The sequence below is a fragment of the Daucus carota genome, chromosome 7 (genome assembly GCF_001625215.2).
Source record: "Daucus carota subsp. sativus chromosome 7, DH1 v3.0, whole genome shotgun sequence".
NCBI classification, from domain to species: Eukaryota; Viridiplantae; Streptophyta; class Magnoliopsida; order Apiales; family Apiaceae; genus Daucus; species Daucus carota.
The window spans coordinates 11,270,863-11,288,132 of record NC_030387.2 but is presented as its reverse complement, the minus strand read 5'-3'; the positions used below and the strand labels follow the sequence as shown (position 1 = coordinate 11,288,132).

The window sequence follows — 17,270 nt, the reverse complement described above, 5'->3', positions numbered from 1 at the left end:
ATTGTGCCAGGAAATCTGAAATTATTAACACACGAAGAAGATGGTGTGTTAATACCTCATCAGACTATTCCGAAGGAACTTCATGAGTACACAGATGAAGAGAGTGAACAGATGAACTTAGATGACGCTCTTCAACTGATTTTGGTTGAATCTCTAGATCCGGTCATGTACAATGCTGTTGTAAATTGTACGAATGCAAAGCAAATCTGGGATATGTTAGAGATTATCAACGAAGGCTCAGAAGAAGTAAGAGAGAACAGGAAAGAGATACTGATGGCTCAGTATGAACAGTTTGGTTCTAATCCCGGAGAAGGGATTTCAGAAGTGTTTATCAGACTTAATAATTTGATAAATAATTTAAATCTGAATGGGAAATACTATGACAAGAAAGAGGTCAACATGAAGTTTCTCTTAACTCTTCCCGAACATCTAGAACACGAAATCACTGCAATCAGGGAAAGCAGAGATCTGAATGAGATTTCTCTGGAAAGACTCTACAGAGTTTTGAAAACTTATGAACTCGAGCAAGTTCAGAGTAAACAGAGATATGGCTGGGGTAAAACACAGAACCACTCAAGAGCTCTAGTTGTTGAATCACCTACACCGGAAGAAAAGAAGGATGTTGTTGTTCCTTCTAAGACCACTCAGGAATTTGTTGTACCTGAGATGGGTCAGACTGCTTCTTCCAGTGGTTACGAAGAGTTCTATACAATGGAAGAATTAGAACAGTTAGAAGATCAATCTCTATCACTGTTTGCCAAGAAGTTTGGAAACATGAGATTCCGGAAGAACCCCTCCTACAAGTACAAACCTACTGTCAACAGGTTTCAAAAAGGAGGTTACTCATCTTCTACAAGTAAAGGAGGATACAAGACTGGGATGGTGGATCGAAGCAAGTTTAAATGCTTTAATTGTGGTGAACCGGGACACTTTGAAACTGAATGCAAACAGCCCAAGGTTCAAGGAAAGAGAAAAGATTCGTACCATGGGCTGAAGCAGAAGTATGATGCCTTAGTGAGAAAGCATCAGGGCACTTCTGGAGGTCAAAGCTTCAAGAGCAAATCATATCTGGCAGAAGGAAAAAGTTGGGATGATACAGATAGTGATGAAGAAGAGCAGATTGGTAATGTTGCTATAATGGCTAATATTGGATCATCTTCACCTCCTCCTGCTGGGAGCTTTCAGGTAGATCCTACATGCCTTAAACTGTTTATGCAATTAGGACTTGAAAGAGATGATGCTATTAAAAAGTTGAAAGCTGCCAATCTTAAAATTGATGCGTTAGTCTTAGATATTCATGCTTATAAAATGAGTGAGATGAACGTATTGAAACCTAAAATTGAACAACTTACTATGGATTTAGGATTACAAGTTGCTAAAGTCAGAGTTCTAGAGAAAGGTGAGATTGCTTTAACACTTCAGCTAGACGAAGAGAAAGTGAAATGTAAAGCCTTTAAGGATTACAAGTTGCTAAAGTCAGAGTTTTCTGACGATTGTATTCAACCCCCCCTCCCTTCTACAATCGTATCTGGACCTAACAGTGTCATATCAACTAGCATTACCACCAGACCTTCAGTATATCCACGATGTATTTCATATCTCAATTCTGAAAACCTACCACCCTGGTAACCGACACGTACTTGACTACGAGCCGATAGAAGTGGAACCCGACTTGACCTACGCAGAACAACCTGTAGGGATTGTTGACAGCAAGGTACAAGAACTAAGAAACAAGACAGTCAAATTTGTTAAAGTAATATGGAGGAACCACTTGATAGAAGAAGCAACCTGGGAACCCGAAGAGGAAATGCGAAAGAACTATCCCCTACTTTTTTCTAAATCTGCTGATTCCGAGAACGGAATCCAAGGAGGGGAGAATGTAACACCCGTGAAAAATATGTATGAAATTTAATTATAATTAATATATTTCTTGCTAATATCGATGTGTTGACCCTGGTAGATATTTATATATATCTACACACACACCCCCCCCCCCACACACATATATTAGTATTGATAATATTTCTGCGCCGGGATCTTTAATTAAATAAGGTGAACGTTGTTTAGTAGCCGCAACGCCAAGTTTCGTGAGTATATAAATAATATATGAATATATGTATATAATACTACTTAGAAATTATAGATAATATTAATAAATAAATAAGGAATGCCGAATATATATTATAACATTATATATTTGATTTGATCGCCAGCTCTAATATTATATTAATGAGAATATATATTTCTCTATATGGCATGCTTTCTTCACTCTCTCTAATCTTCTTCTCTCTTTCCTTCTTCCCGTCTCTCTATCGCCATCTCTCTCTCTCTCCATATTTCTCTCTCTATCGTCTTATTTTTGTCTGTTAGAGTGTTTGTGAAAGGTGAGGTCGAGAAAGTGTTTGGGAGTGTTTTCTATTTTCTATATTTTGATAAAAGCCCACCAAAATATTTCATACATCCCGCCCTGATATTTTAATTGGCCCGCCAATTTCATTGACCCAAAAATATCATCTACTGCAACGCTCTCTGGTAACATTGCAATAGATAGTTCTTTTTATACTCCTTTCAAAAATTTTAACGAAATTTTGATTCTATCGCAAAGATTTTTTCGGCATTGCATTATACTGATTTTATTATTTCAATGGCAACGAAATTGAGGAATTTTTCTTCTGATTGGTTGCGAAATCCAATCTATGGTATAGTGAAAGGCATATGTTTAGCCTATTTGTAATTAAGAGGTATCAACTCAACTCTGATAAGAAAGCAAGTAAATAGCAAAACTGTTAATCGGAATCCGTACGAAGAACGTCAAATGATTTATTGAAGATTTTATGTCAGAAGAATTTCAGGATGCTGCTGCAAACCACTGAAAGAAGTTCATTAATATGTTCAAGCCTCGGTGTACAAATAATCTTTTGTAGCACGTCTAGAAGATCAGAAGGTATAAAATTTAAATACTTTATTTATTCAGAAGATTCCACATTGTGTCTACAAATGAAGAAGAACTCAGAAGACGAAGAATCGACGAACAACCACAACTTAATTGTTTAATTGACAAGGAATATTTGATTCAGCTAGTTACAGATGAACCAGACAGTACATTTTGCTATCGGCTTATCAGATTAAGTATTCTGTGTCAAAAGAAGGTGGTCGTTCAATCAAGTCGAAGATCGTAATTGTTTAAAGAAGACTGAAGACTCTGCTGCTGAAGAAAAGGATTTAAATGACTCAAAATAATTATATTGGATGTGTAATTTATTTATTAAATTGATTCTATCTTGAATTAATTTAATTTATGAATTTATGCATTTAATATAATTAAGTGAATATTAATTAATTAATTATTTATAAAGAAAATCATTGTCTTACTCATTCAAAACTCGGCAAGACAATACAAGAGATTGTCTTACCGAGCTAATCATCTTTCTTCAGGACACGGTAAGACAATCTCTCAGATTGTCCCTTAGATTGTCTTTGCCATGGCAAGGCAAGACAATCTTTAAGATTGTCTTGCCGAATAAAGCTAGCAAGACAATCCCTGAGATTGTATTGCCTAGTGCCTTGCAAGACAATTCAAGAGATTGTCTTACCGAAATAGACAATCTCTCAAATTGTCTTGCCCATGGTTTTCATTGTCTTACTAGTTGTAGACAATCTCTAAGATTGTCTTACCTTGCTTAAATAAGCAAGACAAAGTGCCAACTTGTCTTAGCAAGCTATGGATTGTCTTTGCCACCATTGTCTTGCTAGTTCTTGAGATTTGCCTATAAATATGGCTCATTCTCTTCAGTTGTAAAGTGTTCAAAGTATTGTAAAGCTTTGAAGTTGTGCTAAACTTGCTATTCGTTAAATCCACACTTTACTGTGCTTTGATCATTCGGTTGTTTTAAACCGCTAAGTTAGAATAATTCCTGTCGAATTTATTCTACGAACTAGTGGACTTTAAAACTGAACCATATTAATTATATAACGACTTACACATTGTTATATTAATTAATTAAAATCTGATTATCAAGTTAAACTCCAATCAGATTATTCCGCTGTGATTATTTTGTGACGATTGTATTCAACCCCCCCCCCCCCCTCTACAATCATTTCAGGACCTAACATATAGTGAATATCTTAGATATTTTGGCAAGTTAAGATTTTTATCAAGAATAATCATTTTATAATCAAGAGAAAAATCTAGAATCAAGATATTTGGACCTAACATATAGTGAATATCTTAGATATTTTGGCAAGTTAAGATTTTTATCAAGAATAATCATTTTATAATCAAGAGAAAAATCTAGAATCAAGATATTTGTTAGTTTAAGATATTCTTACAAATATATTAGATATTTCGCATACCCAAATATATTTTATTAAGCAAAATAATATTATATTCAAGATATTTACAAGGGAAGTTCTAGAGAAAAGATTTTTTTGAAGTAGCTTATATATTTTAATATTTGTAGAGAATTCTTGAAAAAAGGAAAAAGAGATAAATTAAGTAAAAATATAAAAAGGAACTAGCTAGCTTGAGTTCTCATTTGCTCCACCAAAAACACATACTAACACACACCAGAGATTAGAAGGAGGGAGAGAGAGAGTTTGGGGAAGCTTGGAGAATTTAGGAAAGGAGATTTAGATTTGATAAACCCACTTCACAAAAGAGGTAACAAATCTCTTACTACTAGAACAAAAACTAAATAGAAACCAATGCGATTAAGTAGAATGATGCGGGTTTTGGGACCGGGGATGTACCCGAGATGGGCCTAGACGGGGTCTAAGTGGGGCCTAATTGGACCGGGTCGGGGCCTAGTGGGACCATGGTGGGGCCAAAGTTTGGCTTTTTAAGACTGTCTAGAGCCTGTCCAGGGCCTGTGAGGAGCATTGGCGAGGCCCTAGCGGGCCCTAGGTGGGTGATGACATATAGGGGGTGGGTGAGGTCATTTAGGTATAGTTTCTCTTGGTTTCCATTTTAGTTTTTATTTTAGTGATTTCTATTTGAGCAATTGCCTATATATATATATATAGTTAAGTTCTATGGAGTAAAAAAAATTTGGAGTATTGGAGGACAAAGTTGGATAAAATGTAATCTATTCATCTAAATTTCAATTTTTTTTGTCCAATAATATTTGTAAATAATTGACAACCTGCACATTATGTTCTGCAACATAAACATCGTAATCAAATGGTAGAATAATTACTTTTATAAATCGTAGAACTCTATGTTCTGCAATATAACTAATAAGCAGAACAATAATCTTTATACTTGTTAAAGTTGAAATATATTAATGATTAATTGACAATAATGTGCAAGACAACTTATAAATGATAGATTATATCAAAATTTGGATAATCAAAGATATTATATAGGATCAAACTAAAAAACTATGATTTGTACTCCAATACTCCAATGTTTTTGTGTACTCCATAGAACTTAACTCTCTCTCTCTCTCTCTCTATATATATATATATATATATAGAGAGAGAGAGAGAGAGTTGGGCTCAATGGAAACCAAAAACTTTGGAGTCCTTAGAGACTACAAATTCTACCGTTAAAATGATCTGGCAATTAATGGACATGATTAAATAATTTTTTGTCCTGCATTTCTAGTAATGTAATATTAATAATTTACATTATTCTTGTCCTACATTTCTAGTAATGTGTTATTAATATTCTTGTCCTGCATTTCTTATTTTAGTTTTAATTCAAAACTATTTTTATAATTTAGACTATTCTTGTCATGCATTTCTAGTAATGTAATATTAATAATTTGTTCCGCATATTTGGTGATATATCTGAGTGTTATTTTGTCTTGTAGCAAATTCAATTCGTTGCTGGACAATGATAATGAATTCATAGCAATGTCCAACTACATCTTTGTTTTGTATGCAATTATTATTTTTATTTGTTAGGATTTCGGTGATTGAACACCAATATTATGGAATTATTTTTTTATGTTATGCAGGATTTAGAAGTTCTTCTTGTTGTTCACCGATTTAGAAGTGCAGGACAGGATAGAGAGAGAAAACGAATGTGCAGGACAAATATCTACAGCCCTTGGATGTGTAAGAAATGGATGGCTGTGATTAAGTCTCTAAAGCCTCCACAGAAATTAGTCTTCGTAGAACTTCTCTCTCTCTCTTTCTCTCTCTCTCTCTCTCTCTCTCTCTCTCTCTATATATATATATATATATATATATATATATATATATATATATATATAATTTGCTTGAATTTATGATGGAATGAATAATATTATATTTAATGGGTCTAATTGATGAAAATAAATTGTTATAGAAAGAAAATATATGTTATCTCCAGTTTTAGGATCTCAGTATACATGAATAAAAATATAATTAAAAAGCCATTATAATGTTGAAACAAGCAAGGATGTTATTGTGCTCTTTTACTTTTTTTCCGGTTTTAAAATTTTTTAAATTTTCTTCTTTCTACTAAATTATAAATATGATATTTTGCTGAATAAGTGTTTTATTATACTTTACTTCTGTAAAAGATAAAATCATTGATTTTCTTTTTATAAAGAGATTACTCAAATCCTCTCATTACTAAATTACCTTTACAAGTATATTATATTTACACGTTTTACTTTCTTTCCTGACAAAAAATATTCAATATGAATATCATATTCTTAAATTTAAGGAGTTAAATATTAAGTAGAGTATTCTACAGTGAGTATATATTCCAAAATTCAAAAGGTCCATCTAAAATTCATAGTCATGATTTTTATTAAAGATTTTACGATTATCACATTCATTATATATTCAAATGAGGTCATTTTTTTTAATTTAAATTTCCCATTTAGCCCTCCAAAAATCAACTCACCGTCCTATATATATTTCCATTGTCTCTGTAATCAACCATGCACAGAAGCATATATACATTTAGTGTTAAAGTGAAATACAGATTTTTTGAACAGCAATGGAAGATGGTGAAATAGGAGCATATTTATTGGTCACTGGGTTGCTTATATTTGTTTATACAGTGTTAAAATGGAACGATTTAAGGTACGGCGGAAAATCATTACCTCCGGGAACAATGGGATTGCCATTTTTTGGCCAGACCGTTGAGTTTCTCAAGCAGGGACCTGATTTTATGAAAGCTCAAAGGGCCAGGTAAATTTTCTTTCAAAATTACTTGTTTATAAATTAGTGCCTGATTAAGCTAGGAAGTGAGGAAATGTCGAAATTTATCAATCAGGAAATGTTGTATAATAATCATGTGCACTCTAATTAAAATCATGATTATCAATGGAATTCGAAGATATTTCACAAAAAAATGGGATACAACAACCGAGAATCCTCTCAGATAAATAAATTTATCTTCTATATTATATAGTTACATGGTTAAAATTGTTTTTCTAATCACCAGTTTCATATCATGGTCTCCCAACCAGGTGAGAGAGGCAAAATTGTTGGGCTCATGTATGTGCGAAATCTCAAATAAACTAAATATTTTTATTTAGATAAAATGAATCATCAAATCACATTATGAACAAAAATCATCTTAAAAAAATTACTTAGGAGGGTGTATTCATTTGAGATTTTGATGAATTACTAATAATCCATAAATTTTAAAGGGCTTTAACTAATATTTGATTTTATAGATTCTTGTGAGTTTTTAAAATTTACGCACAATGCTTCAAATTATAATGATTTCAGCAAGCATAAAATAATAATCCCATAAAATCCATTATTTTATAAAGTCCATAAAAATCCATCAGCATTTGAATATCAATAAATTTTAATGGATTTTAAAATAATTTAAATTTGATGACAACTCTGTCATGTATGTTCGAATTCCACTCATACATTGCTTATAATTAGATTGGACTAAAACAAAACATTATGGTCGGCTTTTTATGTTTGTAAACAATTGTCATTATGATTTTGTTTAACTGATAATACACTTATATGATGTAAAAACATATAACAGATATGGAAGTATGTTCAAAACTCATATACTAGGAAGCCCTACAATTGTGTGCATGGATGCTGAGGTGAACAAGTACATTCTCATGAATGAAAGCAAGGGATTTGTTCCTGGCTATCCCAAGGCTATGCATAATATTCTTGGGCAAAACAATATTGGTGCCGTTCATGGTTCTCCTCACAAAATTTTGAGAGGCTCATTGCTTTCACTCATTTCTCCAATCATGATCAAAGAGTCGCTTTTGCCAAGAATCGACAATGTCATCCGTTACCTTGTCGATGGTTTAAATGGTAAAACTATCGATATTCAGGAGAAAACTGAAGAGGTAAGTACTCTGCGATCCTTTTTGATGGTGAAGAGTTTGAGCTATTTTTGTGTTAGTTATATTCAATTTTTGACAATCGTTATTTTGTTCTTCATTTCCAGATGGCATACTTGGTATCCTTTAGCCAAATATTTTGTAATATTGAACCAGGTACTTCACTATATAATGTACTCAAGTCAGAGTTTGATAAGTTGACACTTGGAACCTTGTCCTTGCCAATTAACCTTCCTGGTACAAACTACTATAAGGGACTCATGGTAAATATCTATGATTTAGAGATTGTTGTGATGTCTGTTGTGAAAAAAGGTATAGCCTTATTTGAAAGTGATGTTTATGTTTTTTGCAGAGTAGTAAAAATATAATGAAATATGTGAGCAAGATCATAGAAGGGAGGAGAGTTGCTTCAGTCCCACCTCACAAGGACCAACTTAATGAGCTTTTAGGGATTATAGACTCTAAATATCAACTTAGTGATGAAGACGTAATTAACCAGATATTCACATTGCTGTACTCAGGATATGAAACTGTCTCGACTACTACAATGATGGTGCTTAAGTATCTTCATGATCATCCAAAAGCTCTTCAAGAACTCCGTGTAAGACGACTTACATGATTTCACTCCACATTTTAATGCAATCTTCTTTTTATAGATTATGATTCTTAATGCTAAAGTTTCATTTTTCTTCAACCCTTACAGGATGAACATTTTAGGATCCGTGAAGGCAAAAAGCCTGATGAGGGAATTGACTGGAGTGAATACAAGTCCATGACTTTTACGCGTGCTGTAAGTTCATGTAAAGATTTATCTATTCATTTAACCACTTTGTTTTGTCACATGATTCCAAAACCTGTGTGTCTTGTATCTAGGTGATCTTTGAAGCCACCAGGTTAAAAACTGTTGTCAATGGGGTCTTGAGGAGAACAATAGAAGATGTTGAGCTGAATGGTATGTGTTTTATGCGTAATCAAGGGTGATAATTCTTAAAAGTGGCCAAAACAAATAAAGTATGAACAAGCAATAAGCATATTAAAAATTCAATTTTTGACAGGGTTCGTCATTCCTAAGGGTTGGAAAATCTATGTCTACACAAGGGAAATAAACTACGATCCGTTACTCTACCCAGAGCCTTTTACCTTTAATCCCTGGAGATGGCTGCATGTAATAATCTGGAGTAACTTTTGTTTCTAAAAGAATGCAGTATTCAAAGTGCACTGGTTTTATATGATTACATGTAATTGCAGGATAAGAGCTTGGAGTCGCACAAGTACTTCTTGTTATTCGGAGGAGGAACTAGGGTCTGCCCTGGGAAAGAGAAGGCTCTTGTTAGCATATCTTTGTTCCTTCACTACTTTGTTACTAGCTACAGGTGATATTCTATCTTGCACTTTTAGCGCATACATATTTTTCTTAAATAACAAAAGTATAGTTTAAAGTAGTCGATCTTGCTAGTAGATAGATATAAACTCACTCATGGACCTTTTTTTATTGTTTTACATTTTTATATCCTTATGGTCGAACTCTGAGTAGGCTGTTGTGTTGAAAATAGATGGGAAGAAGTTGGAGAACAGAAGATCATGAACTTTCCGAGGGTGCAAGCACCTAATGGACTGAAGATAAGGATTTCTAGTTACTGAAAATATTGCTATTGTTAATTACTTGGACCTCCAGATGTGTTTAAAAAGCCCTATCGGTTTGATGTTGATTCCTACACATATTCGATGATGAATCATTTTAATAGTAGGACTGTGTTGGATTTTTTTCTTTATACCAGAAGCTAATGTTATGCCCAATTAACTTTATGGTTCATCTTAAAATTTTTAAACATAATCATGTAGAAGCCTTAATCAATCAATTACAATTTAAGTAATTACTACTCCCTCTCCCTCTATCCTGATTTATCTATGTTCTTTGACTTTTTTATATACAAATTAATCAAATTTGACTAAATTTGTTATAAATTGGATAATTTGTAAAAACTTTATAAAAATATTTCACTAAAAACTACATTTACTCTACTTTAAAATATATTTTTAAATTTTTTAAAATCATTTAATAATTTATCAATTCATAATCAAAATCTGGTCAATTTCAATTGTAAAAAGTCAAACACACAAATAAATTAGGAAAGAGAGTAATATTTTATAATCATATATTTTTTCCGAGTTTGTGTAAGCATGTTAATGTTAAATGATGCTTAATATGCTGCTCAACTTAGATTCTACATGCATAGCTTCGTCTGATGTATGGTTCCTATGATATGAACCCAAATGCCTGTATACACCTATCCATTCAGTCTTCAATCATGCATGCACCTAAAGACGTATCTATTTCGAAGGGAAAGAGAAATTCTTAGAATATCAATAGAGTAGGTATCATGGGGACCTTCTTGTTTGTTATCGGATAGCCTAAGCTTGTTATTCTTACGTTAAAATGGAACAAAATGAGGTTGCACGGGAAATCATTACCTCCTAAAACAACATGATATCCTTTTTTGGTAAAACCACAAAGTTTAATTCTGAAGAAAGGACCTCATTCATAAAACTCCACAAACTAGGTCAGATTAATTCTATACTCTTCTTCCCAGATTAAAACATAGTTATGTCAATCATGAGGTGATACATCAAATCAAGTTAATCCTAATTTACAAATATTGGACCTCTTAACTTCTGATTAAAGCCGATGTGCTCCTAACTGACATTTATCTTTTGCAAGAGTGTGTTTGGTTAATAGTTAATGAGTCTGATTAACGTGAATGAGATCCTCATAACTAGTTTTGATTTGTGGATAATAATTTTTATGAATGGGATCCTCAAACCAAGTGTTGCTGTCTGGAGGAGTAATTTTTGTGTATAGGATGTCAACCTCAATGCCACTTCATAGGTATATAAATGTTTACACAATTCTCGGGATATCATTATCAAACCCGTTCTCGATTCTCATTTTCACTAACAATCCAAATGCTACCTTAATTACTATCCCCTCTGTTTTCTCCAAAAAAAATTATAATTACCATAGTTTTTACATATTAATTTGTATCATAGTATAAATTTTCAATTTGATAGCCAAAATACCATCTTAATACTAATTTTGAAAATGGGTAATCCGATTTATTCATATTTGCTGTTTATAATTTTCTGGTAGGATAATTGTTGAAGAGGTGGTGATTATGATGATTGGTAATGTTGAAAAGGTGGGTGGTGTATATGTAGATGAAGGTGTAGATGGTGCAGAGAACAAAAAAGAAATTTTAAGATTGATATCCATTCTGAGAATGCGTATCAGCCTTCTGGAAAAAAAAATAATTTGCATGCGATACCCATTTCTAGACTACGAATCGGGATACCAATTTTAAAATTTTGTATCAAAATAAATTTAATAATCATGTAGACAAAATCATGTCAAAAAAATCATCTACACGAAAAATAATATTTTTGTAGTAAATAATTCTACAATTTTTCTAGATGATATAATACATATCCAAATTTCATGTATAGAAATAAAAGATGTAATATGTTCCTATAGTGAACAACTCTTCATTTCATATCATCTTTATTTCTCTAGTTCTTGCTTACTTACCAAATAATCCTTCATAGTATGTCTTGAAGAGGATGCAAAACATTCTATATAAAAAAATCAGCAACTTTAGTGAATTTTTCAGTGGTAATGAATAAGTTCATGTCTAACACTTACTGAAAAATAAATGTATTACCATAACTCCTCACAAATAAAGAACAAGTCTTTGCTTATGCTTCTCCTTCTGTCGAAAATAGCGGTGAACCAATACCACTGCTTCGTAGGAATCATACCACGTTTCACCTGACTAAAAATACACCACATTGGTGAGTTGTACATGAGCTAATATTACTTCTCCTCCCATTACCTTTAATCAGGTTCACCTTCAACATTTCTTCGCCCTTAGTTAGTAGTTTTTTTCCTTATTTGTAAACAACTAAAGAACACTTAGTATTTATTTTTCCTCCCCTTCAATAATATTTCCCCCTTAGTTGTGTAATCATCCGAGGATATGATAAGGGAAAGTAGAAGAGGCAATACTTCCTTTCCAAAAAATAATTTCCCTATAGAGAACTAAATAAAGTTAAAGTTGGGTTCGAAGAAAGGGTTTAAAAGAAAGGTTTACTTTGATTGGGTTGGTCCTAAAGAGATAGAATAGGTTCCAAATTGGAAAAGTAATGAGTAAAATCCTACAACTATTTCCCTTTAGTAGTTGTTGGTTTGAACACAGCTTGAGCCTTGTCAGAGGTTGTGTCTTTCTTTGTTTCCTTATTAACTTGAGCTGTGTCAGAGGTTAATTTTTCTTGTTGTGATTCTGCAATATGAGCTTTGTCAGAGATTGCAGCTTCTGTTTTCTTTCCTTTTACAACTTGATCTTTGTCAGAGGTTGTAGGCTTCTTCTTAACCCAGCCTTTCTCAAGGTTATCATCTACTATGCTTTTGCCTTTGCTTGTATATTCATCTTCAGAGTATACCTTTTTGATTGGTAAACTCTGATCAGCAATAGTAATTTCCTTGATCAATATCCCTTTTTCTTTTGGCCTGGCAGTTGATTTTGCAGGCTTTTGAATTTTTCCAGAGTTTATAGCTTCAACATGTTCTTTCTTCAGTTCAGCTTCCTCTGCAGCAATCAACTTCAAATCCAATTTGGCTTCTGGATTCTCTTGTTCAAATATCAGTCTAGCAAGTTCTTCATCAGTCATTGGTTTATCTGATCCAGCCACTGGTCTTTGCTTTGATCCAGATGTGACATTATGTGTTGGAACTGGAGCAGACTTTGAGCTTTGCTTAGACTTTGAACTGTCAGAGTTTGAAACTCTTCCACCAGTTGCAGCTTGAAATCTTTTGTTCTTTGTAAAGTCATCCACATCATCATCATCCTCATTTTTCTTTCTCTTCAGAGTTTGAGAAGTAGACTTGCATTTGACTTGTGCTACTCTCTCCCCCTTTTTGACATCATCCTCATCAGGAATCAGTATTGAAGTTATCAGAGAAAGTGAAGATTGGATGGCTTCAAGCTGTTTGGACATTGCCGCTTGAGTAAACTCAATGGTGGACATCCTCTGTTCCAGAGATTGATTGGCAGACACCAGCTTCTTCATGTCTTCCTTTAGAGGTAGCAAATGCCTTTTCTTGTCCATATTCTGAGTTTCTTTAAAGTTGGCTACCTCTGTTCTAAGACCATCTATAGACTTAGATGTCTGAGCATGAGCAGGATGAAATGTCTTCAGATAAAGAACTGTAGCTTTGAGGCTTGACATGACATCAGAGTTTGTGATTTTATTCTCTGCCATAGATAGGAAATCTTCAGCTTTTGCTGGCTCCAGAGAATGCTGGTGGCTCAGCCAGAGTTTATCCCATACTTCATGAGGTGGATCAACCTGAAGATCCCTGGGAAGTGGCTCAGAGTTTGTGTTCAGAGTTTGCAGCCTGGCATTATATTGGCTGGTAGACTCCCACTTTTGTTGTTGATGAGACAGAGGGACTTCATCCTCATCATCATTGTCATCATCTGAACTTTCATCATCCTCATCATTATCAGATGCAGGATCTTCAACATTCTCAACAGGATCTGGAACAGATTTTTCTTGAACTTCAGATTTTGATTTGCTAGGCTCTTCACCAGCCTTAGCAAGGGACTGCAGTGCTTCCAATGCTACCTTGTCAGATTCTTCAACTACAGCATCTGACTTGTAGTTTTCTGGAGCTGTATCATGAATAATGGCACCCTCAGGAAACTTCAATGGAGAGTGAGGAATTGGAGTGGAGGGTCCATGATCAGATATTGGAATTTAAGAATCAGACACTGTTGTCTCAGCTTCAGCTGTAGCTTGTTCCTTGCATATTATTTCCTCATCTACTTCAGATGAAGTAGAGGATGCTGCAGCAGCAGAGATTGGAACAGCTTGAAGGGGATGCACCATCAGAGCTTGAGATATATCAGTAAGTGAAGTGGATGGTGCTTGCTCTTCCTCAACAGTAAAATCTGTGATCTCAGTAATGGGCACCTTTGCCCTCTTAGGCTTGTTTGCCCTTCTTTTAAATCTAGCTGTCTTTGATTTAGGACTGGCCTGTGAAGGTTCAGAGTTTGTTGCAGGAGGGGCTTCCAGATCTTCATAATCATAAGCTGCAACAAGTCTCCTTCTTTTATGCTTTGGTGGAGAAGCAGCTTCAGAGTTTAAAGTCTTAGAGACTGTATCAGAGTTTACAGGAGGAACTCTGTCAGAGTTTGTTGGCACATCAGAGTTTGACTTCAGAACTTGTGTAGCAACAGAGGTTCTAGTCTTCTTAGTGGAAGGGGCTGCATCAGACTTTGTAGCCCTTTTTGGTTTTGGTGTAGATGATCCGGGTTGTCTGGTGGCTGTAGGAGAGACTGGAGGTTGAGGCTGTTGTTGTTGTGGTTGTGGTTGTTGGACTGGGGGCAAATCCATCCTAGCTCTAACTGGAGCTGGAATAAGGAGAGGCCTCTGAACTGGATACTTCTCATCTTTTGAGATGAGGTCCTTGAACACCCTTTTATGAAGCCTAAAGGGCTTAATCTCATCATCAGCATCAAAATTCACCTCACCAACAGTTGTATTAAACAGTAATTGACAGAATCTTGAGAAATAAATGACTTGTCTATTTTCATGCATTCTTTCACCAATATTTCTAAGAACTAATCTACCAAAATCAAAATTAGTAGAGTAGATCAGAGAATACCCAATTTGCAGCATATCCATGGTATAGCATCCCAGTTGGTGCTTTTCTTCTGGAAAGCCCTTGTGATACAATCAAAGAAGAAGCTCCATTCTCTTCTGAGTCCTGGACGCTTCAATTGTCCCAGTTTATCAAGTGATTCACTGTAGCCTAGAGCATTCATCATGCCCCTAAGATTGGTGTCTCCATTAGTGATATAAGCTGCATTCTCTGGCAAGTTGAATGCTTGACGAACTGTGGCAGGAGTAACAGCATACTCCTCCCCTTCATACGAGAACACAATAGATGGTGATCCATCTGCACCACCATTATCATATTGACCCGTCCTCCAAAAATTGATGATTTGGCTTCCATAGAGTCTGGCAGGAGCGGTAAGAGCAGTAGCAAGGACACTCTGTGCCAGAAAGTGCTGGATTGGATGATAATCCCTTGGTGCATCTGCTGTGTTAAGAATGGCAGCATGGTTGTTGGGAACAAATTCCACACCTGCATGAATAAATGTTGTAGTGGCCATTAGAGCAGAGTTTGTGAAGGAAGGTGTTTGAGAAGGTGTGTAAGAGAAGATTTGAATTGCAGAGAGAAAAGATTAAGAGTTTGTGGAGAGAGTGTGTGTAAAATGAGGTGTATAAGTGAATAATAAGCAATAAAATCTGATGTGATAAACTCTTCAGATTTTGTTTAGCTGTTCACGCTTGGCTTTTGTTCAGCTGTACACCTGTCAGATTTTAACTGGTAGATGAGAGTTAGTGGCATGGAGAAAAGAGAGTAATAATCATGAGCGCAGTAAAACATGTGCAGTTATAAATGCTGATTACACGTTCTCCTATTAAAATGTTTTTCATGTAAACCCACTAACAATACATCCGTTTGGAACACTCTCTTCACATTCTCTGAATATTTGAACTCCTGAAATGTATAAGATTTTAAAAATCAAGATCAAATCCCTTGAATTTTAAACTCTGAGATTTAAAACAAATAAATTTCTAAGCACCTCAGAATAAGACATAATGTTTAGAAAATTCATCAAAAAATCAGAGTTTGTCATAAAATCCATAGCTCAATAATGTGCTTGTGAAATAATTTGTGTGATTTAACATATTAAATCAGAGACTAAAGAATTTCACAATTTCGTAATTATAAGGTAGACAAAAATAATTTATTTAAACTCTCAAGACATAGACAACAGACATACTCTGATGAAGAAATATATAAAATAAACTAACCCCCTTTTTTTTTTTTCAGGACGCTTTTCAGTGTAAATGAATCACGACCTTTAAATATAATTTTGCAACAGTATTTCTCCAGTAATCAGAGATTGTGACTGGTCACCATAGATTATAAAATCTTGGCAATTACTTAATACCAGCAAATGTTTGGGTCTTCCCAGTCACTGTCATATAGACATCTAAGATCTCAAAGGAGTACCATGCTTATTTTCAGGGGTGTGTATAGCATCAGAGTTTATAATCACTGTCTAATTTACTGAGAGAAAATGCAAATTAATCAGTCTCACTTATAATTAAGATATGTGAAGTAATAGAGTCTCAATGATATCAACATGCATATTGTGTAAATTAGTAGCACAAAATTGAGATCAAGATTAAAGAGCTTAACTGAGATTCATGATTACTAATTCAGATCATGCTTCATAGTATCTTCACAGGTTATTTGTCTCAGAGAAATAAAAATGAGATCATTTATCAAGATTCAGAGTTTACAAACATCAAAGAATATCGTCAGAGAATGACAATCAGAGTGTAACAAACAGAGTATATCATCAGAGAATGTCATCAGAGTTTAACATCAGAGTATATCATGGCAAATTTGTGAGCAATACATATGGTAATTTGACAATTTAAACTTGAAAGATCTGACCATGATGTTTACTCAGTTCCTGATATCATTCCTAGCTCATTCACCAGCCTAGTAAAGGTTGCTTCACTTAGTGGTTTGGTGAATATGTCTGCTAGCTGCTGTTTTGTGGGAACAAAGTGAAGTTCAATGGTTCCTTCCAGCACATGCTCCCTTATAAAATGATATCTGATACTGATGTGCTTTGTCAGAGAATGTTGAACTGGGTTTCCTGTCATAGCAATAGCACTTTTGTTATCACAATAAATAGGAATTTTAGAAAAGGATAACCCATAGTCTAACAATTGATTCTTCATCCAAAGAATTTGAGCACAGCAGCTGCCTGCAGCTATATACTCTGACTCTGCTGTTGATGTTGATATTGACTTTTGCTTCTTGCTGTACCAAGAAACAAGTCTTCCACCCAGAAATTGACA

At 34.3% G+C, this 17,270-nt stretch overlaps 2 protein-coding genes across 2 annotated transcripts; one reads left to right on the top strand and one right to left on the bottom strand.

The window, feature by feature from the left end:
* The first annotated feature begins 6,934 nt into the window (after window positions 1-6,934).
* Window positions 6,935-9,905, top strand: LOC108194607 (cytochrome P450 85A1). The gene is made up of 9 exons (XM_017361565.2): window positions 6,935-7,128; window positions 7,949-8,270; window positions 8,372-8,527; window positions 8,617-8,865; window positions 8,968-9,054; window positions 9,138-9,216; window positions 9,320-9,429; window positions 9,513-9,637; window positions 9,818-9,905. The coding sequence occupies exons 1-9, from the start codon at window positions 6,935-6,937 to the stop codon at window positions 9,903-9,905; spliced, it is 1,410 nt and encodes a 469-aa protein (XP_017217054.1).
* A 4,170-nt stretch (window positions 9,906-14,075) lies between these two features.
* LOC135147892 (pollen-specific leucine-rich repeat extensin-like protein 2) lies at window positions 14,076-14,714 on the bottom strand. Its single transcript, XM_064081928.1, has 2 exons — window positions 14,493-14,714; window positions 14,076-14,354 (listed from the first exon to the last, which is right to left on the bottom strand). The coding sequence occupies exons 1-2, from the start codon at window positions 14,712-14,714 to the stop codon at window positions 14,076-14,078; spliced, it is 501 nt and encodes a 166-aa protein (XP_063937998.1).
* Between the last annotated feature and the right edge of the window lie 2,556 nt (window positions 14,715-17,270).